Source organism: Apodemus sylvaticus, chromosome 11, assembly GCF_947179515.1.
Source record: "Apodemus sylvaticus chromosome 11, mApoSyl1.1, whole genome shotgun sequence".
Taxonomy (NCBI): domain Eukaryota; kingdom Metazoa; phylum Chordata; class Mammalia; order Rodentia; family Muridae; genus Apodemus; species Apodemus sylvaticus.
In genome coordinates this window covers 65276185-65303789 of record NC_067482.1, presented here as the reverse complement: position 1 = coordinate 65303789, position 27605 = coordinate 65276185, and the positions used below count along the sequence as shown (strand labels likewise).

The window sequence follows — 27605 nt, the reverse complement described above, 5'->3', positions numbered from 1 at the left end:
TAAGCCTCCCAGGGACATCTTCTCATCTGTAACCTGTAGGGCTTTGTGCTCTCTGAGGCCAGGGACAGTCTAGTCCACTGTGCATCCCCTCATCATGAACCTAGCCCTAGCTCAAAATAAGGATTCAAGAAATACTTGCTGATGTGGGAGAACCAATGCCGGGAATCATGCCGACCTCGGCGGAAGTGGGTGCTTAGCCCAGTGCCTGGCTAGTGGTAGTGTTCCAAGTAGCAACTTGGCTTCTTACCCCCTCGGGGAGGGAGAGGCTTTACCTGGATCCTTTCTTTCAACTTCTGCGCATACTTCTTCAGGTCACTTATCTTGCGCCCTCTATGCTCCAGGTCCCCCTCCAGCTTCCTGACCTGAGCTTGCAGGGCCAGCTCCTGGACCTGGAAGTTCTTTCGAAGACCCGACTCTTTCTCCTGCCACTGCCACAGGGCCTCACTGACTGACTGCTGCATGGCCTGACGGATGGCTTCGTTTTCTCTCTCATAGGTGGCCTGTAGCTCCTCCGCCTTGCGGGCATAATCCTGGCTCAGCTGCTTATTCTCAGCTCGCAATCGCTCCACCTCCAGCAGGACCTGGTGCATTTCCGGTCGCTGGCCAGACTCTGCTGTGGCATCCGGGCTCTCCTGGGATAGCTGACCCCACTGAGGACCCTCGTGGCTAGTCAGCAGCTGGAGCCTCTTCTCATAATCAGCTTTGAGCTCCAGCATCTCCTTGGAAAGTATCAGAACCTGTTCTGCATGCTCGGCCTCTACCCGCAGCGCCCTCTCTTTGGTCTCCTGTTTACAGGAGGCTGACTCAGCCAGGGCCTCCTGTGTCAGCCTCTTCTGCAGCTCCAGGGCATTTTCTAGGGTCTGGATGCGCTGCAGAAGGACCTCTGCATCTTCACTGGTGCGGCCCTGTTCCTGCAGGAGCCGGGTCCTGGTTTCAGCCGCTGTGTCTTGGAGATCCTCCTGGTGGGCTTCCCGTAGTGACTGGGCGCTGGCCTCTACCTCATCCTGGCGGGTATTGAGAGCATAAATCACCTGCGGAGCAGCAGACAAAGCACTGTTAGGACAGGAGGTGGTGCTGGGACCTGGTGCTGACTGTGACCAGAGATGCTTCACCCTGACACCGAGGTCCTTTCCCGGTGCTCTGCCTGAGAAAAGGACTTTCAGGATGGCAATGATGACACTTTGGAAATGGTTCCCAGGAGAAGTCAGTAAGAAAGCAGGGAAGTGGAACAGGCAGAGGGTGGGACCAAGGTCAAGGAGAAACAATGTACAAAGACTTGGGAGAGAATCTTCGGTGGAACTCTGTAAAGGATCTCCTGAGTGCAGTAGGAATCCAGGGAAGGGTTTGAAAAGAAAGAAGTGATAGGATCTCTTTGTTAAAAAACAAGGATCTGGGATGCAAAAAGCCAGTAAAATCTTAAAGGATTGAATCCAGCAATATACTTAATAGGTATAGGAAAAAACATTTGAGAAAACCCAGCATTGTCCCTTCCCCACCTTCCCCCACCTAACACCCCCTACTCCAGGACCCCAGTTGGACAGGGTTTCTCTGTGTAGACCTGTCCCGGAGCTCACTCTGTAGACCAGGGGTGCCCTTGAACTCAGAGAGCAGCCTCCTCTGCCTCCTGAGTGCTGGGGTTAAAGTCATGTGCCACCACAGCCTACACAGAAAAAATGCAGCATCTTTCTATGATTAAGAAAGAAAATACACAGCAAACAATAGATCGAAAGGAGACTCTCCAACTTGATGGAGCACATAAAAATTCTTAGTTAATAGTCACACTCAGTAACAAAGACTGAACACTTTCCTCAGAAGATCAGGAAAAAGGCAGAGGATGCTGGCATGCCGAGTGTAGAATGGGGTTTAGAATTGATGCCCAGGAGAATTGATCTAGGAAACAGGCATCAGTTTACTGAAACTAAAAAAAAAAAAAAAAAACTATAGGAAGGAAGATCTGTCAGTTTGAGCAATCCTGGTCTACCTAATCAGTTCCAGACTATCCAGGGCTACATAGTGAGATTCTGCCTCAAAATGATGATGATGACAATGACGACAACAACGATGATGCTGATAAATAAAAACTGAAGATAGTGTGGATATGGGGAAGAAAGTTAGAAGTTGTGTTCAGCAGTATTTGATAGGCCTCTAGACATACTGATGAAGAAGGAACCAAGGCAAGAACTCAGAAGAGGAAGTTTGAGCTACAGACAAAGGGCTACTGAACCAAAAATTATGGAGTTGCTGCTGTTTGCTTTAGGAGAGTCTAGAATATATCTCTGTGTAAGGTGAAATCATCTGACAGAGAATGCCAAAGTAAAGCTCCAAGAATAAAGGTAAATGCCTAAATTCCATAAAGAGTGTGTCTCACAGAGATGGGTCTTCTACAAGAGACAGAAGGGGAAGATGGAGGCCACTTCATGGCACTAGTGACAGGAGAATGAAGAGCTACCACAATGCAACGGTGAGAAGGTAGCATTCACACTCAGCCAAGAAGAAATCAAGGTACCCAAATATGGTGCTAAGTACATCAAGAAAGGAAACATGGGAGGTTGGAAGAGTGAGAAGTTGTGAATTGCTTTTTAGAAGAGTAAAGCAAGTAGTCTGCTTGGCAGAGAAGAAAGGCGTGATATATTTGATTAAAATTCTGATTTTCATCAGCTGTGTTCATCGGAATGAATGCAAGGATTTGATGGGTTGATCGTCCAGAGCTGGGTTTCACTTTTTATGTCAAAGGAGAGAAGGTCAAAGGAGTGGGAGCATTTTCAAAACTTGAACTGGATGAGCAGAGTCAGGTTTTTTTGTTTTGACAAGGTCAAGGGTTTGGTAAAGAAAACTTGTGACTTATGTAAGAGGAAAAGATTGCTGGTGATGAGTGAGCCAAGAGATAGGAAAATCAAGAGGCTGGGCAATACCCACTTGAAATGTTCTGACTGATATTTTAAAGGAAGGCTCCTGTGGGATTTAAGATAAGTCCTCCTTGAGGATCCCCAACACACACTTTGAAACTTACCTGCTTTAGCCTTGGTGAGTTGTTAGAGTTTTCTTATGAGTCAGTCTATAGAACTAGACTCTTATGCCATGGTCAGAGTCCTACTAATGCTTCACCTAAGCTCTGCAAACAGTGGCCTTATTCTCTGACTTCTTTGGAGGTTGAGTGTCATTTCAGTGTGCTTGGTAGGGGCAAAGCAGGTGGGGACCCTTTCTTCAGCCAGAGAAGAATAGCATTACACTAGAGATCCCCTTTTATGCACTTCAGAAAAAAACCAAAAGGTTTCTATTGCTTTATTTTTTAATTGAAACATTTAGATAATTATTAAACTGAGAAAAATCTGACCAGAAAGGGTCTATGAGAGGCAGTTGTGGCTACCCAGACTCTTTGTGTGCACATATTCATAATTACAAGAAAACTCATAAATAGGGCCAAATGCACCAACCAGAGTTGGTCAGTCGATCTCACTTTAATAAGCGTTTACTAGAGACCACAGACCTTGAAGAAAGAGTAAATACCCAGCATACAGATAGGATCTTATTTTTCATTGTGTTCATATGATATTGCTTGCTTCTTGCCCCTGCTAACAGAATGCAAGCTCCTGAAAGAATAGTTTGGTCTCTTGTTCCTTTCTATCCCCAGTGCCTGGTCCTAAGTGGATTTCTCAAAACATTCCCAGTGGGTGAGAATGAAGCAGCCAGATTGAATCATGAAGTCTTGAGAGAACCAGCTCCATCTTAAAAACCATGAATCCAGCATCCTGTGTGTTTATTCTTGTTTCAGTCCTCTCTCCCTATCTCCCTCTCTCTGCCTCTCTTCCTCAGCCCCCATATGCCCTGAGTCCTGCTAGGTCATGGCAGGGACAGTATGATATAATTCCCTCTTCTGGGTCATAACCAGCAGGACCTCCATGAGTGTCAGTGGTTGCTGTGGGTGGGTATAAGGCTTGTTTATATAAATATATATTATTTATACACACATTATATATGATATATACATATACATATATATATATACATATACATATATACATATAATGTTATATTCCTCTTTAAGAAGAATGTCCTCTCTGCCAAGGTTAATGGCTCCATGATAATCAGAGACAGCACAAGTCCTAGAGGTGAGGGTTTGTCTAATGTCTCAGCAAAACGGTAGAATGCTGTGACCTTCAGGACAGCTCTCAAGGCTGTGGGAAAGAACTATGAAAACATGAGTTCAAATATATATAATTTCTCAACTATGCAAAATATAAGGATATAATATGAATTATTTCACCTTTAGGGGCTTCTCAGACCTAGTAAATAGAGGCAAATGCACTCTGAGCCAGATTGTTAAATAGATACTAAGCAAGGAGATAAAGAGATTTAGGAATTGTGATCATAGGGTAAGATCCTATCCAGTTAAATTTTTTATTTTTTATATTTATGCGAACAAAGGCAGGCAGATTCCTAAGGTTAAGGTCAGCCTGGAACAGAAGGAGTGGTAATTTTATGGTGGAGTCTGACCCAGCTATCTTATTGTTTGTGCTTGGGCTTGCTGTCTAAGAATCAAGATCAAGGGACTGGAGTCATGGGATACTAATTCATGAGATAATCAAAAGGGAACCTGGAGTTATGACTAAATTGATATATCAATATAAGACTGGAATTTTGATTTGTAAGTCATGAGCTATCCAGAGAGTTTTTAGAATAGCAAGAAAAAGCTGTCTCGAGCAGCACACACACACACACACACACACACACACACAGAGAGAGAGAGAGAGAGAGAGAGAGAGAGAGAGAGAGAGAGAGAGAGAGAAACAGACAGAGAAAGAGACAGAGAGAGACAGAGAAAGAGAGAGTGCAAAATCTGGAAAGGCATCTTGAGCCAAATATAGGCCATCATCTTGACCCTCAGTTTGACTCTGAGTTGTTTGTTTCACTGCCCCTAGACACCCTTCCTCTCCAAGAACCCCTCTCCAAGCCTAGGCTTGCCCTTGTCCCCACCCCCCCCCCCAACTCTTGCAGGGAGACTCCACAATAAAATGAAGCTACTCTCTCCCCAAGTTTCCCCTCGCACAACATTGTACAGCACATATGTTATTTAGCCACTTCTGGTAGTTTCTTTGGTCTCCTAATAACTTTTGTCTAACAGCATACATATCCCTGATATCCCACTGCTGTGCTTTGTGTTCATAATAAAGATTATTTTGTGCCTACTCCTTGATTAGGTGCTGGATACACATTCACATTTCAGGAAATTCCATTGGAAACTCTACAAAGATGGTACTTTTCTTCTTGTTCTACCCCTGAGAATTGAGTTACAGAGAAGTTCCACAACTTTTAGGCATAGCTTAGGAATGTACACTTACTGCCCAGGATTGTAGCATGCCTCACTCACTCTTAGTCATTTAATTACTTAAGGATTTTTTCCCTGCATACCTGGGAAGAGCTAGGTTCCACACAAGGCAGTGAAAATATATTTATAATTGAATTTACAACCTTAAAATAAAACTCAGGAGACTGTGGTGATGATTTAGTCGGTAAAGTGCTTGCCATGGGGACTTCAATTGGCTTCCCTATACCCACATAAAAGCTGGGCATGATGGATGCCTGTAATCCCAGCATAGGAGACAAATAATCGGTAGGATCCCTGGATCTTGCTGGCTAGTCTATCTTAATCAGTGAGCTCCAGATTTAATTACAGATCCCATTTTAAAGAATAAATAAAAACCTCACAGCGATTCCTTCCTATCAGCGGAGGATATGGAAATTCCCATAGCCAGGTGGGACTTCCAGTAGAGGGAGAGGGATCAATACACCCACAAAACCTTCAACCCCAAATCTGTCCTTCTTAAAAGATACCCAGGAATAAAGATGGAGCAGAGATGAAGGGACTAACCAACTTGAGATTATCCCAACTTGAGAAGACCCATCCTATGTGAGAAAGCCAACCTCTACACCACTAGTGCTACTCAGTTATGCTTGCTGACAGGAACCTAGCAAAATGGTCTCCTGAGAGGCTTCATTCAACAGCTGATAGAAACAGATGTAAAGACCCACAGCCAAACATCAAGTGGAGCTTGGGAAGTCTTGCAGAAGAGTGGGAGATAGAAGCGAGTGAGCTGGAGGTATCAAGAACATCACAAGAATACCTAGTAGTACCAGAATCAACTGATCTGAGCCCATAGGAGCTCACAGAGGATGAACCACTGACCAAAGAACATGTAGGGGCTGGATCTAGGCATCCTGCATATATGTTCCAGCCATTTGCTGCTTGCAACAGATATCAAAAGAGACAACATTTCCTGGTCACTTGCACTGAAGTGAGATCATATTAATCGAATTTGGATGGATGAGATGATCTGTTTCATGTTAGGGCCAAAATAGGGTTAAGATGAACCAAAGGTGTATGCCCTTCCCAGTCTTTCAGTTGCCACTCACAAACTCAAACTCAGAATTTAGAAGTTAAATTTAAAATGAAAAGCATCTGAGACCCGACTGATCAAGAAGGGAGCACTAAGCATATGCTAGAAATGAACTCCTCTATAGAGTTTTTGACCTCCTGGCCTTTGTCTCTTATGACATTTGATAGTTCCTCTGATGTGACAGAGCTTGTAAAGACTACCCCAGGTTTGGTGATTCACTGGAGGACGTACAAGCTCAGCACATACTCTTATTCATGACTGTAATTTATTGCAGCAAAATCAGCGAAGGGAACAGTTGTATGGGTGTAAATTTGAGGGCAAGCTTTTTTTGTCTCTGTCCCTGTCATTAGAGCTAAGCCACTTAGTAATAAGTTGTGGCAATATATGTGAAGTAATTAGCCACGCATCTCTGAACAAGGATAACAATAGACATGCCAAAGTGTACGGGAAAAGACTATGAGGCATCTACCCTACACAAAGAACCAAGTAACCAAGGAACACTGGAGAGTGGGGGAGTCTTCCTGGGAAGAGAGCACACCAATTGGTTTATCTACTACCAAATGGTCAGCTCTTAAAACATACTTAAAAGTAATATTATACAGACTGAGCAGGTTGTATTTAGCACACACATATATATATGTGTGTGTGTGTGTGTGTATGTATGTGTGTTTATATATATATATGAATATATATGTATGAACATATATACATATGTGTATATATATGTATATGAATAACAATGAATGAAAAGGAGGTCATGAATTTGAAAGACAGCAAGGAATGGGAGGGTTCAGAGGGAAGAAAGGAAAGGGGGAGTAATTATGATTATATAATTATAACCTCAAATATAATAAAAAACTTTAGCAACCAATATTTTTACTGCTCATATAAACAACCTACACTTGACATACACCAAAGTTCTAAACTCAAAGAAGAAAAGCAGGTATTCAGCAAAAATTACTTCTGAAAAGACCCTTTGGGAACAGTGAGAGCAGCACTCACCATTTTGAGCAGGAGGATCCCTTTGGAAACTGGTAATTTCTTAGATACCAGCTGAAGATCAACCTTGAAAGCAATGTATTCTTAACAAAATTAAGCCTCACACTGCTGCATTCACTGCTTTCTGTACTTTTAATACCCTCAAATGTTAGGAAAAGGCTTTTATTTCTCTTTCAACGACTCTCTTTAACAGAGGCATATCTTAAGATGAGTGGGTGGTTCTTGTGGAAAAGAACAAACATCCTTGAGGATGAAAATTAGCTTTGTGGGGGCTGCAAAGATGACTCAGTGTGAAAACTGCTTGCTGTGTAAGGATGACAGCCACGTTCACACCTCTAGAATCCACATAAATGCTAGATGTTGCCAAGTGCCTGTAATCTCAGCACTGGGTGAGTGGAGACAGGAGGATCACAGGAGTTTTCTGGTCAGCAGTTCCAGGTTTAGGGAGACCTACTTCCTTAAAAAAGATAATATAGAGAACAAGATAAGAAGATACCCAGTGTTGGCCTCTGGTCTTTCCATGCATGTGCATAGGCCAATGTAGCTGCACACCTAAATATACACCATATACCCATACACAATAGAAAGAAGATAGCTTTGAGACATTATTCAGGATGAAGTAAGTTATGTACTCATTGTACTGATTTTGGGATATTGGGTTCCTTAGGTAGAATTGAAAACAGCTGCAGATCTGATATATCTGACAGCCATGAAATCACTCAATGAAAAAAAAAACATTAAATGTCACACCAATTTGAGAAAGGCCAGGGTACCTAGGATGAAAGGATTGTTTCAAGCATATTCAAGGGAGGTCCTATGTACCTGCTCATATATCAACACAGAATCAAATTTCAGGCTAGAAGCAGCAGAGAGAGGGTCCCATATTGTATGCACAAATTGTCTCAGAGCAGTTTGGCATAGACATATTATTCCTAGTGTCTACCTGAAGACCCTAAACAGCCCTAGGTTTCTCCAAACTGCTATGTTGTGCCAAGATCTATCTAGATAGCTTCTGGCTCTGCAAGGATGCCCATATTCAATCTTCCCTACCCTCTCTTTGCCCCACCTCATCTATAAGGTTACTCATACAGTCACCCATGGATAGGACTCATAAAAAAGAAAGTTAATTATATTATGCTATTTTGAATTTTGTAATATTACATGTTATATTATATTTTGCCTCATCGTTTATGTAAGTCCATTCGCATCTTGACATTTTGTTTACTTATCAGCAGATTTTGGAAGTCATGTCATTTCTGTACATAAAGACTTCTCATTTTTCTTGGCTGCTTTAGATGCCTTTGCATTGGCTATGCTATAACTTATTTCTGCCTCTAAGGATAAAGCCATTTCTATGGAAATTATTCACGTTTATCTGATATATCATCATAAATTAAAATTTGCTTTGTTTTTCCATTTCTACTACTAAACAGAATTTGCTTTCAGCCTATAAATGCAAATAGTGAAATTTCAGAAAATGGCTTTAGCAAATTCAAGTCTTCCTAATCAGTATAAGATTCTTAGGAAGAAATGAAAAAGGTGTGTATGATACCATCCAACACATTCATCTCACAGTTCAGTATTGCTTTTCTGAGGATCTGAAATCATAGGGATGATTTCAATTTTCTGCCATGTTTGTTATGACCTGAACCTAATTCCTACCTTGATTGTGCTTTTAGCATTGCCAGATAGGCCAATTAAGAGCCTGGACTTTATAGACAGAGTCCCAGCTTCGGGGAATTAGCATGGAGCTTGGGTTAATGATTTAACCCTATTGGAGATCAGTAATAAAGTTTGAAAGTGAATAATATCAGTATCTTAGGGTTGTACTGCAGTCAGATAATGTACAGGGACATAAGTGCTATAACCTGTCTAGGAAGAAAGACTTATGCCAAGGAAAAGCCAGTGTTCAGTGTACTCGGTAGTATTTAGTCATTGTTGGGAGCATCATAAGCATGATTCCACGTCCTGGGAATTTATTTTTTATTGAATATAATCTTCATTTACATTTCAAATGTTAAAACCTTTCCCAGTTTCCCCCTCCCCCAAAAAACCCCAACCCTTTCTTCCACCCCCTGCCTCTGAGTATATGCCCCTCCACCCGACCTACTCCCACCTCCCCCGCCTTGATTTCCCTTTGTTGGGACATTTATTGAGCCTTCACTGGACCAAGGACCACTCCTCCCACTGATGCCAGGTAAGGCATTTCTCTGCCACATTTTTGTCTGGAACCATGTGTACCCCTTGGTTGATGGTTTAGTCCCTGGGAGTCCTGGGGCATTTGGGTGGCTGGCATAGTTGTTCTTCCCATGGGGCTGTAAACTCCTTCAGCTCCTCTGCACTGCCCTCCAACTCCTCCATTGGGGACCCTATTCCCTCGCCAATGGTTGGCTGCTAGCATCTACCTCTGTATGTGTAAGGCTCTGGCAGGGCCCCTCTGGAGACAACCATGGCATGCTCCTTTTTGGTATGCATTTCTTGTCGTCCATAATAGTGTCAGGGTTTGGTGACTGTTTATAGGATGAATCCCCAGGTAGGGCAGTCTCTGGGTGGCCTTTCCTTCAGTCTCTGTTCCACACTTTGTCTCCCTTATTGCTCCTGTGAGTATTTTGTTCCCTTTCTCAGAGGAACTACTTCAGTCCTCCTTCTTCTTGAGCTTCCTGTGGTCTGTGAATTGTAACTTGTTGATTTTGAGCTTTTGGGCTAACATCCATTTATCAATGAGTTCATACCATGTGTGTTTTTTTGTGATTGGGTTACCTTGCTCAGGATTACACTTTCTAGTTCCATTCATTTGCCTAAGAATTTCATGAATTCATAGTTTATAATAATACTCCATTGTGTATATATACCACAATTTCTGTATCCACTCCTCTGCTGAAGGACATCAGGGTTCTTTCTAGCTTCTGGATATTATAAATAAGGCTGCTATGAACATAGTGGAGCATGTATCCTTATTACATATTGGAGCATCTTCTGGGTATATGCCCAGGAGTGGTATAGCTGGGACCTCAGGTAGTACTATTTCTAATTTTTTGAGGAACTGCCAAACTGATTTCCAGAGTGGTTTTACCAGCTTGCAATCCTACCAACAATGGAGAAGTGTTCCTCTTTCCCCACATCCTCTCCAGCATCTTCTGTCCCCTGAGTTTTTCATCTTAGCATTCTGACTGGTGTGAGGTGGAATCTCTGTTGTTTTGATTTGCATTTCTCTGATAATTAAGGATGTTGAACATTTCTTTAGGTGCTTCAGAGTCATTCAAGTTTCCTTAGTTGAGAATTCCCTGTGCCCCATTTTTAATAGGGTTATTTGACTCTCTGGAGTCTAACATCTTGAGTTCTTTGTATACATTGGATATTAGCCCTCTAATCTTTTCCCAATTTGTTGGTTGACATTTTGTCCTATTGACAGTGTCCTTTGCCTTACAGAAACTTTGCAGTTTTATGAGGTTTCATTTGTCGATTCTTGTTCTTAGAGTATAAGCTATTGGTGTTCTATTCATGAACTTTCCCCCATGCCCATGTGTTCAAGATTCTTCCCCACTTTCTCCTCTATAAGCTTCAGTGTGTCTGGTTTTATGTGTAGGTCCTTGATCTACTTGGACTTGAGCTTTGTACAAGGAGATAAGAATGGGTCAATTTGAATTTTTCTGCATGCTGACGTCCAGTTGATCCAGCACCATTTGTTAAAAATGCTATCTTTCCCCCACTGGGCTGTTTTTAGCTTGTTTGTCAAATATCAAGTACACGTCCTAGGAATTACAACAAATCAGACCACTCTGCTGAGAAGCTTGTAGGCTAGAATGTTGGAGACCAAAATTTGTTTCATTCTCCTCACTTCCTTGCCATGGTCTTTCCCAGTGCATAAGTGGAATTTACTTCTCTTCCATAATAAGGTTAAACTTGACTCTGTGACTTGCTCTGGGAATTGGAACGTGGACTTGTTGCTAGCACAGCCTTTAAATGTGTTAATGTGCCTTGGCTTGTCTTCCTGTGCTTCTGCCCTTTATCATGGGAAGAATATGGGCATGAATTCTTCCAGAGTTGCTATTGGTCCCAGAATGAGAGGCATGTGGAGTATGCACAACCCCAATTAACAGCCTGGACTTAACAGGAGCCAACCTGAATATGAGGCCAATCACTGTTACAGGCATTGAGGTTTAGATCCTGTTGTTAAGCAGCAAGATTAGATGAAAATCTCACTGACATATAAGAAGACATTGACTGTAAGTCAATTAGTATACACAGTGGGTAGCTGAAGTGTGCAGAGGCACAGAGAAAGGCAAGGGGGAATAAGTGCTCTCATCTCTCTGGTACTTCTCCCTGTACCTCCTGCACCAGCATATAAACTTGCCCCAAGAGGACAGCCAGGGCTATACAGAGAAACCCTGTCTCAAAAAAAAAACCCCAATAAATAAATAAATAAATAAATAAATAAATAAATAAATAAAAAATAATAAATAATACAGTTGCAGCACCAGGGAGCTGGGAAACTCCACAGCCTTCTGTGCATAGCCTGCCAGGAGTGAGTGATCTCCCAGCAGGGCATTAACTCCCAGCAGCACTTTCATTTCTGAGCACAGAGGTGAGATCTCTACCTTCTCTCTAGAGGGAACCAGCTAGGAGCATACAGGCATAAGATCAATGGAGCAGCTGGGACAGAAATCTTCCTGCCACCATTTGCACCAGGGAGCCAGAAGACTCCACAGCCTTCTGTGCATAGCCTGCAGTGCTTACATTTTTGAGCTCAGAGGAGTAAGGAAACAGGCTTACAGGTCCACAGGAGGAACAAACTCCAGACAGAGACAACAATACCAACTAGCACCAAAGATAATCAGATGGCGAAAGGCAAGCTCAAGAAACCAACAGAAACCAAGGCCACAGGGCAACATCAGAACCCCATTCTCCCACCACAGCAAGTCCTGGATACCCCAATACACCGGAAAAGCAAGAGTTGGATTTAAAATCTTATCTCATGATGCTGACTGATATAGGGCTTTAAGAAAGATTTAAATAACTCCCTTAAAGAAATACAGGAGAACATCAGTCAACAGGTAAAAGCCCTTAAAGAGGAAACATAAAAATCCCTTAAAGAAATACAGGAGATCATGGGTCAACAGGCAGAAGCCCTTAAAGAAGAAACACAAAAATCCCTTAAAGAATTACAGGAAAACACAAACAATCAAGTGAATGAACCAAACAAAGCCATCCAGGATCTAAAAGTGGAAGTAGAAACAATAAAGAAATCACAATGTGAGACATCTCTGGAGACAGAAAACCTTGGAAAGAATTCAGGGGCCATAGATGCAAGCATCAACAACAGAATACAAGAGATAGAAGAAAGAATCTCAGATGATGAACATACCATAGAAAACATTGACTCAACAGTCAAAGAAAATACAAAATGCAAAAAGCTGGTAACCCAAAACATCCAGGAACTCCAGGACACAATGATAAGACCAAACCTAAGGATTATAGGTATAGAGGAGAGTGAGAATTTACAACTTAAAGGCCCAGTACATATCTTCAACAAAATTGTAGAAGAAAACTTTCCTAACCTAGAGAAAGAGATACCCATGAACATACAAGAAGCCTTCAGAACTCCAAATAGACTGGACCAGAACAGAAAGTCCTCCAGGCACATACTAATCCAAAAACCAAGTTCACTAAACAAAGAAAGAATATTAAAAGCAGTAAGGGGGAAAGGGCAAGTAACTTATAAAGACAGACCTATCAGAATTACACCAGATTTCTCACCAGAGACGATGAAAGCTAGAGGATCCTGGGCAGATCTCATACAGACCCTAAGAGAACACAAATGCTAGACCAGGCTACCATATCCAGCAAAACTCTCAATCACCATAGACAGAGAAACCAAGATATTCCATGATAAAAAACAAATTTACATAATATCTGTCCACAAATCCAGCCCTACAAAGGATAATTGATGGAAAATGCCAACACAATGAAGGAAACTACACCCTAGAAAAAGCAAGAAAGTAATCTTCTTCCAACAAACCCAAAAGAAGATACCCACACAAACATAAAAATAACATCAAAAATAACAGGAAGCAACAATCACTATTCTCTAATATCTCTTAACAACAATGGACTCAACTCCCCAATAAAAAGACATAGACTAAGGAGATATGTCTCATGTAAATCTTCAATTTTATCAGAAAATGTTTGTAATTCCCCTTTTAATTAGTTTAGTAATGTTTTTTATGTCTACCATTTTATCTGCATTATTTTTCATGATAATCTTCAATTTTAATATGTCTTTCTATATATTTCCTCTATTTTATCAGAAATGTTTTCAATGTAAATCTTTGATTTTATCACAAATGTTTCTAATTCCACCTTCAATTTAGAAACTTTTTATATCTACCATTTTATATGTAAAATTTTTCATGAAATAGTCAATTTTATCATGTTTGTCTATGTCTTTCTTGAAATTTTCCATGTAAATCCTCAATTTTATCTGAAAATGTTTATAATTCTACCTTCAATCAACTTAGAATTATCTTTAGGCCTATCATTTTATCTGTATAATTTCCATGATCTTTAATTTTAACATGTTTTTCTATATGTTTCTTCAATTTTATCAGAAATATTTTCCATGTAAATCTTTAAGTTTATCAGAAAATGTTTATAACTGTACTTTCAATTAACTTAGGAATACTTTTATACCTACCACTATTATATCTATATAAAAATTTCCATGATAATCTTCAAAAAATAAAGTTGCACGGTGCATTAGCCAAAGAAAAAAAAACTTGCCTCAAGTTTTGTTGTTATTGTTTGTGTTTCTGATAAAGCCTACCTCTGTGACCTTGGCTGGATAGAACTCACTCACAGCCTGGTGTGGCCTTGAAATCACAGTGATCTTCTTACCTCAGTTTCCTTACTCAGGTTACAGACCTGTACCACCATATCTGGTCCTATGTATCTCATCATTAATAAAACTCATTCTTTGGTCTCCCCTCCCATCTGTCCTCTAATAACCTGTCTATTGTCACTAATTTCTCACCTCCCCTTCCTTCAAGAATCCTCTTATGCCAAGCAATCTACTCCATTGTTCATCAAGGTCACAATGACCCCCATGCTCTTAAAGCTATTAATACCTAAGTCTTAGGCTTCAACTTTTCAGCAACGTTTGACTTAGTAGTAAATTATTCCCTCCTCTTTGGAGTATTGTCTTCCCTTGCAATATTTCCTACTGATCATAACATCTCTTTCTCCTTGCTTAGTCATTTCTTCCTTGTTTCTCATCTTTCAAATGTGACATCTTCAGAGCTCAGGCTATGGGTGTTTCTCCATTCTAGGCACCTTCCTTGGGATCCCATATCATGAGCTGTGCATATTCTGTTTGCTAGCAATTCCATGGTTTGTCTATATTGTTGTCTTTGCCACCTATCTGGTGCTCATGAATCCTGTTCCTTGCCAATATCTCAATGTAGAGATCCAGGATGCATCTCAATTTAATTGTGCACTTTGTGTTCACAAACATCTCTTTTAGCAACACCCCCCATCTCATTTCATCGCAACTCCTTTCTTTCATCCTTTCAGGTAAAAAAATTGGAGTTGATTAATAAGCACATGAAACTGCACTTAATGTCTATAATAATTAGGGAAATATAATATAATTTTATAGTATTACATACCCATTAGAATAACTATAATAAAAAAATGAGAAAAATGATGATGAGAAATGAAATCTGTATACATTGTTGGAAGGAGTGTGTGAAAGGGTAAGATCCAGAGTGATGGGGACACTGGAGCCAGGAGTATAGCCAGATATAACAATGGGCAGGTAGGCAGGAGCTAGTCACATACTCAGGGTATGTGGTAGTTTGAATGATTAGGCTCATGTGTTTGATGCTTGGTCCCCAGTGAGTGGAACTGATTGGGAACAATTAGAATTAGTAATACACCTCTTGTTGGAGCAGGTGTATTACTAGTGGGTGGGCTTTGAGGTTTCAAAAGCACAGGCCAAGCTCAGTTTCCCCCTCTCTCTGCCTGAAATCTGTGAATCAGTTGTGAGCTCTCAGCTACTGCTCCAGTGTCATGGCTGCCTCCCGCCACCATGTTTTCTGTGTTGATGTTCATGGACTAACCCCTTCTTTTATAAGTTGACTTGGTCAAGGTGTCACCTCATAGCAATAAAACAATGATTAGAAGAGGGTCCAACCCCCGTCTAAAAGAGCTTAGTAGGTTTTATTCTGTTGATATAGCTAATAGCCTACATAAGGGCTCTCAGGCCTTGACCCAGAGACCTCGCTCTCTCTGAAAGACACACAAGTGCATACTTTGATGATCCATACTGAGAATTTCATGCAGGAAGTTTTTCTCACAAGGCTCAGCCTCTTAGGAGTTGTAAAGACACAAAGAGGTCCCCTGGTCACAGGTTTCGCTGTGATCAGTCTAGATGTGCTGGTGGCAGAAGAGGCAGACCAGTTCATGGATAAAGAATGTGATATGAGTTCAAAAACTGCCAGCAAGGAAAACTGACAGGGCCAGTGACTCTCAGGTATGCTGAGAGTGGAGAAGATGGAAGGGTCCTGATGTCTGAGGAGATGACTAGGCCACCCCAACTTGGAAGCACAGTAATATATGACAAAGGAACACAGAAAAAGCCAGTCTATTTCTTGTCAGTAAACTTTGAACTCACAACACTGTACAAAGAGAGAAACCTGGCATCAGCAAATTAGCTGATTCTTTAGAAGAACTCTGAATTTAGGTAATGAGCTGCTCAGAAAAGTGAAGGTCATAGACTTGCTGTCCCCTCCTTTGTGAAAACAGGTTGGAACAGGTCCCAGACAAGGCTGGCCTCCTTCAAGCAAATTAGCTTGGAATAAATTTCTAGATGGATCCAAGATGCTAATTAAAATCTCATTATTATCCATCAGAGAGCTGTTGCTAGGTGTCTGATACATGGCACTGAACTGTGAGATAGAAGCTTCTCAGTAATTGAAACTCAACTGCTTTAGAATTTAGAATGAGACTCTGTGGAAAGCTGCGGACAGTCTCTCAGCAAGGCTCTTTTACAGCCACTGCAATACTCACACTTGGAAATAGCCTTCCTTCATTTCATGGACTCTCACAAGGTGTAAAATATGTGAGACCTGGAAAGGCACCATTTTCTCCATCTTAATCATCAAATGATGTGTTTCGAGCTTTCTTTCCCTTGGCTGTACAAACTGATCAACCAACATGCACATGTGTGAATCATAACTCTATTGTGGCTGAAGAGAAAGGTTAACACTTTTCCCATGAAGTAGTCCAAGCAGTGATCTAAGAACCTATAACTGTAAGCATAGAAACGAAATTGTGTGGACAGGGAGGTGGCTTAGCAGTTGAAAGACGCTAGCTGTGCAAGCCTGGTGTCTGAGCTTGAGCTCTGAAACCCATGTAATAAGCCTGATGTGGTGGCATACATCTGTGATCCCAGCACTCCTAAAAGGTGCGATGCAGACAGGAGAATGTCTTGAAAGCTCCAGAACCAACTAGCCTAGAATACATAGGACAGCAGCAGAAACATGAGAGATCTTGCCTGAGCCGCAGAAATGAGACCTTGCCTCAACAAGTTCGAAGGTAAGAACTGACTCCTGAGAGTTGTCCTCTGAGCCCTCATGTGTGGCATGGTATGTATGTACTTGCATGTATGAATGCATACTCAAATAACTAACCACATAAATAAATAAATAAATAAATAAATAAATAAGCAAAAAAGTATGATTTATAAAAATACAAAAGTAGACATAGTCACTCTCCAAGTTCTATTAGCTACCCTACAATTTTATATATTTAAAATTTAAAGGGGCTGGAGAGATGGCTCAGCGGTTAAGAGCACTGACTGCTCTTTGAAGATCCTGAGTTCAATTCCCAGCAACCACATGATGGCTCACAACCATCTGTAATGAGTTCTGATGCCCTCTCCCGATGTGTCAGAAGACAGCTACAGTGTACTTACATATAATAAATAAATAAATCTTTTTAAAAAATTTAAAAGTCGGCTAAGGTATACTATATGAGAATACCTCTCATAGGTTCATGTTTGAATACTTGGTCCCCAGTTGGTGGAACTGTTTGGGAAGGGTTAGGATGTATGACTTTGTTGGTGGGGTGCACCACTCAGGTCAGGCCTCCAAAAGCATTTGACACTCCTACTGTGCTCTCTGACTCCTGTTGTGGATTGAGATGTATGCTCTCAGCTTCTATACCTACACTTTGACTGTGTGCTGCCATGATCCCACCATGATGGTGATAGGGCTCCCATTCCCCCTGAATCAGAAGCCCCCAAACAACCCTTCTTCCAATAAGTTGCCTTGGTCATGGTGCTTTATCACAATAGAAAAGTAACTAAGGCATACTTCAATAGCTATGAAACCCACTCTCCCAGGTATATAAACAAAGCAACTAAGAGTACTAACACTACGTTTCCATAGCATTTTCTAGGCTACAAATAGCTTAAGGTGAATCTTCACAATTTGATAAGTATAAATATTCTCAATGCTCATCCAAAATTGTTTTCGCTACCATTCTATGAGTTGGAGTCTGGGAACAACCACACAAACCACTCAAACACTAATCTCTGTCAAATAGGGATGGTTTATTGAACACCACACCCCAAGACTGATTGATAAGGGCCATAGGCCAGACTTGGGAGCTGACTGTGACATTGAGTTAAGAGTCTCTTTAAGCCTAAAATCCACTAACATCCATGCCAAGTTATTCCACCAATCAGGGTTTAGGGATAGGGGATTTTCTCGGAAATATGTCTTTGCTGTACACTTATCCTGCTCCAATTGGTTGGGGTATTCAGCTGTGGCACAGCACATGCCTTGTTTATAATTCATGTCTTAATTTGATAACCAGCATGTCAGTTACCCACATGCACATATTGTCTGCTAGGTAGAATGTCAGTTCCCAGGGAGGTCTTGGGAACTTAAACTTTACTGGACTCCTACTCAAAATGGAAGTCTTATTCTAAATAGGTGCAGGTGTCTCTCTTTTGTTGGGGTCCATCTCAGGGGCAGCTTATAAAAGCAAATATCATAAGGGATTATACACAGGTGCAGGAAGTACTGCTGGGTGGTTGGTTCAAGCCAAGTTTATAGTGGGTGACTATACAATGCAATTCTACTGTCTTCTAGCAGGATTGCTTTCCAATGGCACAGAATATAACAAAATGCATAATCAACTTGGGCATGAGAAAGTTACATAGTAATAGCAGAAACAACATATGAGAAAATTTCCTAATTGCTTATAATATTAGCAACAGCATAAAATGGTGGGCGAGTCGGGTAACAGCTACCTAGTCCTTAACATTCCATCTAGATAGGCTTTAATATTTTACCTAGGTCTTAACACTATGGTACAACATTTTCTCTACACATTTCTCAATCTGTTCATTGTAGCTTTTGCAAAGCCATCAGAAAGACAATATGTTTCTGGCTACATATCCCTGTTCAAACATCACTTAACAATGCCCAAATGATCTGGTCACCTTGGCAAATTGTTCTCCCATTCAATGGATTATTTTGCTCTGGCTACATGTGGCCCCAAGAGCAACAGAGGAGAATTCTGCTAAATGTTCATTCATAACTTTAACGTGTGGGCAACAGAACAGACGCTGTGCATTTAACCTGTACCCCAGAAACAGGTGCCTCTCAGGGTTAAGTTTATGGCTAGTCTATCTTTTGACCACCAGAAAGATCTGTAGGAGTAAGGTCCTTGACACATTATGACAGAGACTTAAAAACAAACAAATAAACAAACAAAACCAAACAATCAACTACAAGAATAGATTGAGTTAAACATTTTTAAATGCATATAAGGCTGATGCTAATAATTTTAAATTCTAATAATTCTAATAATTAAAATAGCATAATTAAAAATTCTAAATACATGCTTTCCCTCATGTGAATGAGTATCAACAACAAGAGGGTCCAGAAAATAACAGAGCAGGACTAGGTGACTTTGGATGCTACCACTTAACTAGTCTTCTCCTGTTTTGTTCTTGTGAGTTTCTCAGTTTCACTATGATACACTTCAAATACAACCAGGAAGAAAATGTTGTTTTTTAAAGGCAAGGCATTATGTTTTTGTATCACTTAATTCTCAAGTATATGTGCCTGAGTGACAAGTCCTGGAAGGAGAAATAAATCCAGATAAGGAAGGATCACATTCTGAGGCCTTCTGCCTGGTTGCTGGAAAAAAAAAAAAAAGATCTGTTTTGGTTTGAGCAATCTAATTACTGTAGATGTGTTTTCTTTAGCATTAAGGCCCTTTGGTTTCACAAAGGAGGGATTAGGAGAGTCTTGCTGTGACATAATGAGGCATGAAAGGTTTTCCTTAACCACAGGCCACAGACAAATAATGGAGTTCATGTTGAAGAAAGCTAGCAGTTCCTGCTCCTGAACATACCCAAACATAGGCCTCTCCAGGGAAGGAATGTGATAGCTTTAATAAGGACATTTAGCTTTCAAAATGCGAAGGGCAGCCCTACTCTTGACACTGTCTAGAAATGTCCACAACTATTCCCTTAAGCAGCCCTACCTAGGACTGTTTCATTTTACCATGCTTTCATTCCTTGCCTAGATGGAGTGTTCTTTATAAGCCAGTGGCTTACTACACACTCATTTAGCAATCCCTGAAGTCCTTTCAAGAACCACACTTGAATGCAGAAACTGTAGATGAGAGAACCATCAAATGAGGACCTGCTGGCCTTGATGAAGGGCCACAACTTAATCATTCCTGTGTCCAGATGCCACACCCAGGGCAGACAGCTAGCAGGCTATAGTAGGACCTGTAGTAGGTCCTTAATGGGAGGTACTAGTAAGGAATCTTTGCTATTAGACAGTATAGCCTCGTCACCTAGCAGACCATGATTAGCCAGCTGTGTGGTCCTGAAATCAACAGATGGTAGGTAAATCAACCAATGGGGTGTGGAAAATGAATGTTGAAGGACAGTTGAAGCAACTAACTGTGAAGAGATTTTGTTTCCCCAATGTTTACCGTATTTTATGAAAGAGAAACGTCCTGCTTTTAAGACTTCTTCCTTACATTTGTACCACTGGTATTCTTTTCATAACCTAGAAGCAAATCTGTACATGAGAATTATGGGGAGGGGACAATAAGAGAATCCATTCTCATGTCAATAGGTTTGTTTTCCCAATTTGCTCTCTCTTTTCAGGTGTTCTGGCTCCTGAAAGAGTGCCAGACACACATGTCATAGGCACAGGGAGCATTATGCTTTGTCATTCTGCTGATGACATACCACGGGAATAAATGTAAAGGCAGCAGGTCGCCGTAGAATACAGACTGTGAATGGCAGTAAACTCCCCCCTGGGGGGCACAGATGCTCAAAGAATCCCAGAGGATAATAAGGATGAGTGATTATTTACAGTGAGCTTCCCAAGTCTGGGTGCTCACAAAATCAGTTTTATAAGATCTGAAGAGATCATGGTGATGAAATAGTGATAATGGCCTGGGTAGCGGTGCTAATAATTATATTAGCAATGAACACTTCCTTAGGGTTTTCAAGACATTATGGTAATATTTTCCTCTACGTTCTTTCATCTAACCCTCATAACCATCCCAGCAGTAAGTCTCATCATTGAATCAATTGTCCACACAGACAAAAATCAGCAAAGCTGGTGATGCTCTTGATGTCGGAGGGATGGATCACAGTCAGCCCAGCATTCCCACTTAGGTAGCAATCACCCCTCCTTCTGTGGTCTGTAGTCTTGAGTCAAAATAGTTCCTAGTCCTAAGATTGCAGAGTTTAGCCTAAGATATTCTAAAAAGAGTTTGCTAAATGTACATGTTAAGCAAGGTATGAATGTATTCTTCTTGGGACAATCCCAACAACAGTGGCAGTGGTCATAAATTGATTAGGGCTCTGATATGTAGCTGCTGTTTTCTGTCATATTTCACCAACCCTTACACTGAAGCTTCTGATTTGGCGATCACTGTTCCCAAGAAGAGGAAGTAGAGATAGCCCTAGGTGAGTGACTTATGCTTATGTTGGGAGTGACTAAAGGGGCACGCTTCACCGCTCCCCACTTCACTCTCTCTTATACTTAATTCTGTGTTTACATCCAGCCACACAGAAGCCAGAAAACAAACATCTCTGGCCGGGCTCTTATGTGTGGAGCAGAAGCTAAAGATGGTTGAAATGATGAGAGGTAAAAGGGGAGACAGGAAAACTGTTGCTTTGTGGGTATGCCTCACAGAGTTAAATTTAGAACGAGCCTTTTACCACATCTGGTCTGTGCTAGTTCTGTGGCGTAGCAATCAAGAAGCTGAGGCTGAGAGAGAGGCCAGGTAATTTTGCCAACATCCTTCATCTTGTTAAGAATTTCAGAATGTTTCTTTTCTAAAGCGAGTCTTCATATTAAGTTGAAAAGGAAACTGTGAAACTTTTAAATTGTGCCAGATAAACACAGTGACATTGAACAAAAATGATAATTGAGTGGAACATTGCTCAGATGTTATAACAGACGATCAAAGGGAGCTGATCAGTGCCCAAAAGAAAGAAAAACCTTTGTAGAAGACCCCACCACAATCATCTTCCTCACTGCACAGATGAGGTGGCTTTTGCTCAGCCATCACTGATGTCCACACAGTCACAGTCTACACAGAAGGGCCATATTTAGAATGGATCTTTATTTCTGGCTCCTTCCATAGGCCTTCAAAGTCCCTCATAACAAGGATAAGGCTTCTGGATCTTATATTGGAGTGTGAGAAACTTCATGAAACCCTATTCCATCTCCTGGGAGCATTATCTACTAAATTAGTATTCTGCGAGCCAGGTCAGGTCAACAAGCACTTACCAAAGCCCTTCCTTTCATACGGTGTTAAAGGTTAGAAAGACAAAGAATCTATGGCCTCTGATTCAAGGGTTCAAAAATTCCACAAACAAATAGTTAAAACAAGTAACCATGAAGCCATGGAAAATGACACCAGAGGTGAGTCTGGGGTGGCAGCTATTTTACTTTCCCAGATAACAAAATAATCCACATTCCATCAGAGCCCGACAGACCATTGAGCCCTGGTCATCAAGGTGAACTGATCTTTCAAGCTGTGTCCACGAGAGGACTGTACCCCTTGACCACAGGGACTGACAACAGGACAGACATGTGAGCCAAGCCAGGCCAAGCAGAGCCTTTCTTGTATACTCCACTATGAGGTGGGAGAGAAGCCCAGTTAGCTGATGAGTATAGGGGCTGGAAGAATCTGAATTAAAATAACCTGTGACATTGTTTTCCATCCATTGGGGAAAGTCTGTTAGGAAGAGGGAAGAGTGGCTTCCTAGACAGACCAATACAGAGACATGTATAAGAAACTAAAGACATCTGTCTCAGAGTAACAGGTACCCAGGTCCGTGCATGGTCGTGATGTTAAGCGTGAATGCATCTAATGCTTCCTTGTGCCAGGAATGATGCTTAAATGAAGCACACGCAGGGTCTGACAGCATCAACTAATAACAGCAGTATTCATAGTTCCAATGGTAGCATTCTCTCCCTACTCATTAGTAAACTGAGAAACAAAGAGAATTCATGATATATGGGTTGTTTTGGTGCTCAGTACTAGAGACAGAAGCCATGGCACCACACATGTTAGTTAGGCAGTCTGTCTCTGAGCCACAGCCTTGGTTCTGTGGGGACAAATAATTTGCTGCTGATCATGACGCTAATTAGAGAATTGAGCCATGAACTTTACTTGTCTTACAAATCTTATAGTTATGTTTTTACTGGAGTACAGTACTCTGGATTAAGGCAGCAATTCTCATATATAGGATTCAAGTGAGTGCACCACCTGGCTGGATTTGACTCCGGATGGGCATTCTCCACGTGATTCCTAAATGTCCCTGCTTCATCTCACTGACCATAGGTGGAGATCTTTTACAGGCAAGGGGATTTCAAGTTCTGCCCAGGGTAGATGCTGAATTCTGCCTCTGCAGTTCCCATCTCTGTCCAGGACAGAGAATTACCTATACCTGTGACACCTATAGAGCATTGCCATAGGTATTATTTATTCTAGACTCTTGAAAGATGCCAGGTTAGTGATACAGTACACAGCAGGATAAAGGGCTGTAGGCTGAGGAGCATACAGAAAATAACAAGAAGCTGACTGGCTTCCACCATGAATATTTTCTACCATCTTTCAACGTTCTACCTCTAACTCCTTTATTTAATATAGAAAACCAATTTTTTTTCTAAGTTGCCAGTGCTCTGGGGTTTTGTTGTTGTTATTGTTGTTGAACATAGCCCAACCTATTCCTATTTAAAAGTTCCTTTCTCAGAGGTAGGTAGACCTTTGTGAGTTTGAGGCCAGCCTAGTCTACATAGTACACTTTAGACAGCCAGCCAGAATTACGTAGAGACTGTTTACAAACAAACAAACAAGAAAGAAGAAAGTGGACACAGGCCCCAATTCCTAACCCAGAAGCAGTCTCAAATTGATAATCACTTACAGGTGAAAATTCTGTCAAGGGAGTCTTGCTGGGGTAACTACTCTCTTTTATTTTTATTGGATATTTTCTTTATTTACATTTTAAATGTTATCTCCTTCCCTTGTTTCCCCTCTGAAAACCCCCTATCCTATCCTCCCTCCCCCTGCTCACTAACCCAACCAGTCTCCCTGCTTCCCTGTCCTGGCATTCCCCTACACTGGGGTGAGAAGCCTTCACAGGACCAAGGGCCTTTCCTCCCACTGATGCCCAACAAGGTCATCATCCTCTGCTACATACTTGGCTGGAGCCATGGATCCTTCCATGTGTACTTCTTGGTTGGTGGTTTTGTCCCTGGGAGCTCTGGGGGGTAGGGTCTGGTTGGTTGATATTGTTGTTCTTCCTATGGGGTTGCAAACCCCTTCAGTCCATTCTCTAAGTCCTGGCGACCCCATGCTCAGTTCAATGGTTGGCAGTGAGCATCTGCCTCTGTACTGGCCAGGCTCTGCCAGAGCCTCTCAGGAGACAGTTATAGCAGGCTCCTTTCAGCAACTACTTCTTGGCATCTACAATAGTGTCTGCATTTGGTGACTGTATGTGGGATAGATCCCCAGGTGGGACAGTCTCTGGGTGGCTTTTCCTTCAGTCTCTGCTCCACACTTTGACTCTGTATTTCCTCATGAGTGTTTTGTTCCCCCTTATAAGAAGGACTGAAGCACCCACACTTTGGTCTTCCTTCTTCTCAAGCTTCATGTGGTCTGTGAATTGTATTTTGGGTATTCTGAGATTTTGGGCTAATATCCACTTATCAGTGAGTTCATACTATGTGTGCTCTTTTGTGATTGGGTTACATCACTTAGGATGATATTTTCTAGTTCCATCCATTTGCCTAAGAATTTCATATATACAAAGAACTCAAGAAGTTAGACACCAGAGAATCAAATAACCCTATTAAAAATGGAGTACAGAGCTAAACAAAAAATTTTTCAACTGAGGAATATCAAATGGCTGAGAAGCACCTAAATAATCATTCAGCACCCTTAGTCGTCAGGGAAATGCAAATCAAATCAACCCTGAGATTTCACCTCACACTAGTCAGAATGGCTAAGATCAAAATCTCAGGTGACAGTAGATGCTGGCAAGGATGTGGAGAAAGAGGAACATTCTTCCATTGTTGGTGGGATTGCAAGCTGGTACAACTACTCTGGAAATCAGTCTGGTGGTTCTTCAGAAAACTGGACATAGTACTACCTGAGGATCCAGCTATACCACTCCTGGGCATATACCTAAAAGATGCTCCAATATATAACAAGGACACATGCTCCACTATGTTCATAGCAGCCTTATTTATAATAGCCAGAAGCTGGAAAGAACCCAGATGTCCTTCAACAGAGGAATGGATACAGAAAATGTGGTACGCTTACACAATAGAGTACTACTCAGCTATTAAAAACAATGACTTCCTGGGGTAACTACTCTTAAAGGTAAGCTTGGTGCCCAGCACAACAAAAAATGAACTCTACAGAATCTTTGGACGTTCTTTGTCTCATAATGCCATGCCAGGGTTTTTTCCTTTTCCTTTTTTTTTTAATTTTATTTGATATATTTTTTATTTACATTTCAAATGATTTCCCCTTTTCTGGTTTCCCACTCCCCGAAAGTCACATAAGCCCCCGTCCCTCCCTCTGTTCTCCCACCCATCCCTTCCCACTTCCCTGTTCTGGTTTTGTCTGCTACACTGGGTCTTTCCAGAACTAGGGGCCACTCCTCTGTTCTTGTACCTCATTTGAAGTGTGGATTATGTTTTGCATATTCCAGTTTTTCAAGCTAATATCCACTTATTAGTGAGTGCATACCATGATTGATCTGTTGAGACTGGGTTACCTCACTTAGTATGATGTTCTCCAGCTCCATCCATTTGCCTAAGAATTACATGAATTCATTGTTTCTTGTGGCTGAATAGTACTCCATTGTGTATATATACCACATTTTTTGCATCCATTCTTCTGTTGAAGGATACCTAGGTTCTTTCCAGCTTCTGGCTATTATAAATAGGGCTGCTATGAACATAGTAGAGCATGTATCCTTATTACATGGTGGGGAATGCTCTGGGTATATGTCCAGGAGTGGTATAGCAGGATCTTTCGGAAGTGACATGCCCAGTTTTCTGAGGGACTGCCAGACTGATTTCCAGAGTGGCTTTTCCTTTTTTTTTTTTTTAAAGAAATATTTTTATTATCTATTTTTATTTTATTTATACTTTTCTTCTTTTTACCCTCATGTCTTTTACAAATATATTGCAGTTTCCAATTTAGGGGTTTGAAGGGATTTCTGAGTGTGTGAATGAGTGGTTCTGTGGTTTTGTGCTCTTGTTTTGCCTTCTTCAGGCTCTCTTCCTCCTGTTTGTTTTGCCCTATTCCTATGCACTAGTTTTGCTTTATCTTACTATATTTTGTTTCATTATCCCTTAGAACTTCAGTTCCAGGGGTGCCATACCCTAACACAGACACACATACAGGTAAAACATCAAAACATCTAAAATAAAATAAATTGATTAAATAATTGATTTTCAATAAAAGGAAACAGTTTCTTTATCTTGATCATTTTTCTGTCTCCTGTAGCATGAAGATGCAGAACAGAAGCTCACAGAGCATGCGTGCAGACCAAGTGGCTCATACAACAGAGACAACAGAAAACGAGCAGTAGGCATACCAGGAGATGGTTCACTGGGGCTTTTAAAACCCAGTTGGGTTACACGTCTTCCTGGAAATGAAGTCTATCATCTCTCCTTCCAAAGGGTTACACGTCTTCCTGGAAATGAAGTCTATCATCTCTCCTTCCAAAGGGCCGCTGTTAGGCTGGCCGTATCACACAGGTTACAAAAGACAAACAAGGCAGAGTGGCTGCTGCTCCAGCGAAGGCACAAAGAGCAAGAGGTTCGATGGTTGCCCTTACTTAATATTTATAAAAGGTAACTGTCATCACGAGCCAAGCCTTGGGTCCCCAGGTGCTTGTCTGCACCAAGCCTTGCAGGGGATCCATGATCCGTATCACTTGTTTTTTCTCTCCTAACAGTCTTCACTGTCAGTCTTGCATAAAAACCAGGCTGCCCAAACCTTACTGTCTCTTGCTCTGGATTCCTGGAAATGAGAGGAAATGAACACCCCACTATGTTTCTAAATATACGTACCACCAATTTCCTTGTAAGAAGAAAGATGGTAATGCTCTTAGAAAATATATGTCTTTATGCATACATCTTCATTTTGATCAGTCATTTGGTAAACATTTAAGTGGCCAGTATGTGGCAGGTGCCATTCTTGATGTTGAGGATATAGCATGGTTAAAACCAATAGGAACCCTGTGTGTATATGAAGCTAGCAATCTATGAGGAACTCAGAAAATAAATGAACCGTAGGTTAGCATGGATGAACCTGGTAGACATTGCGCTGAGGGAAATAAGCCAGTTCTGGAAGGACAAATGGGGCATGGTTCCGCCCATGCAGAGTCTAGAAGAGTCACGTTTGTTGAAAGTAAGGGTGGTGTGGTAGTTACCCAGGAACTGGGGAATGTGGGAAATGATATAAAAAGTGAGACTAAAGTTTCAGTCAATCAAGAAGGCTTAAATTTCTAGAGCTCTGTGGTAAACATTATACATAGAGCCAACAATGTACCACACACCTAAGGTTTTGGTAAGAGGTGAGATCTCATGCTACATATTCTTACTGTAATAAAGTATATTAAAATAAATGAGA

At 41.3% G+C, this 27605-nt stretch overlaps 1 protein-coding gene across 1 annotated transcript in view; it reads right to left on the bottom strand.

Annotated features, from left to right (window-relative positions):
- Positions 1-27605, bottom strand: part of Fam184b (family with sequence similarity 184 member B) — a 103141-nt gene that overhangs the window by 50507 nt on the left and 25029 nt on the right. Inside the window, exon 2 of the mRNA XM_052198844.1 lies at positions 273-1031. Coding sequence (XP_052054804.1) covers positions 273-1031 — 759 coding nt within the window. The remainder of the gene's footprint in view (positions 1-272; positions 1032-27605) is intronic.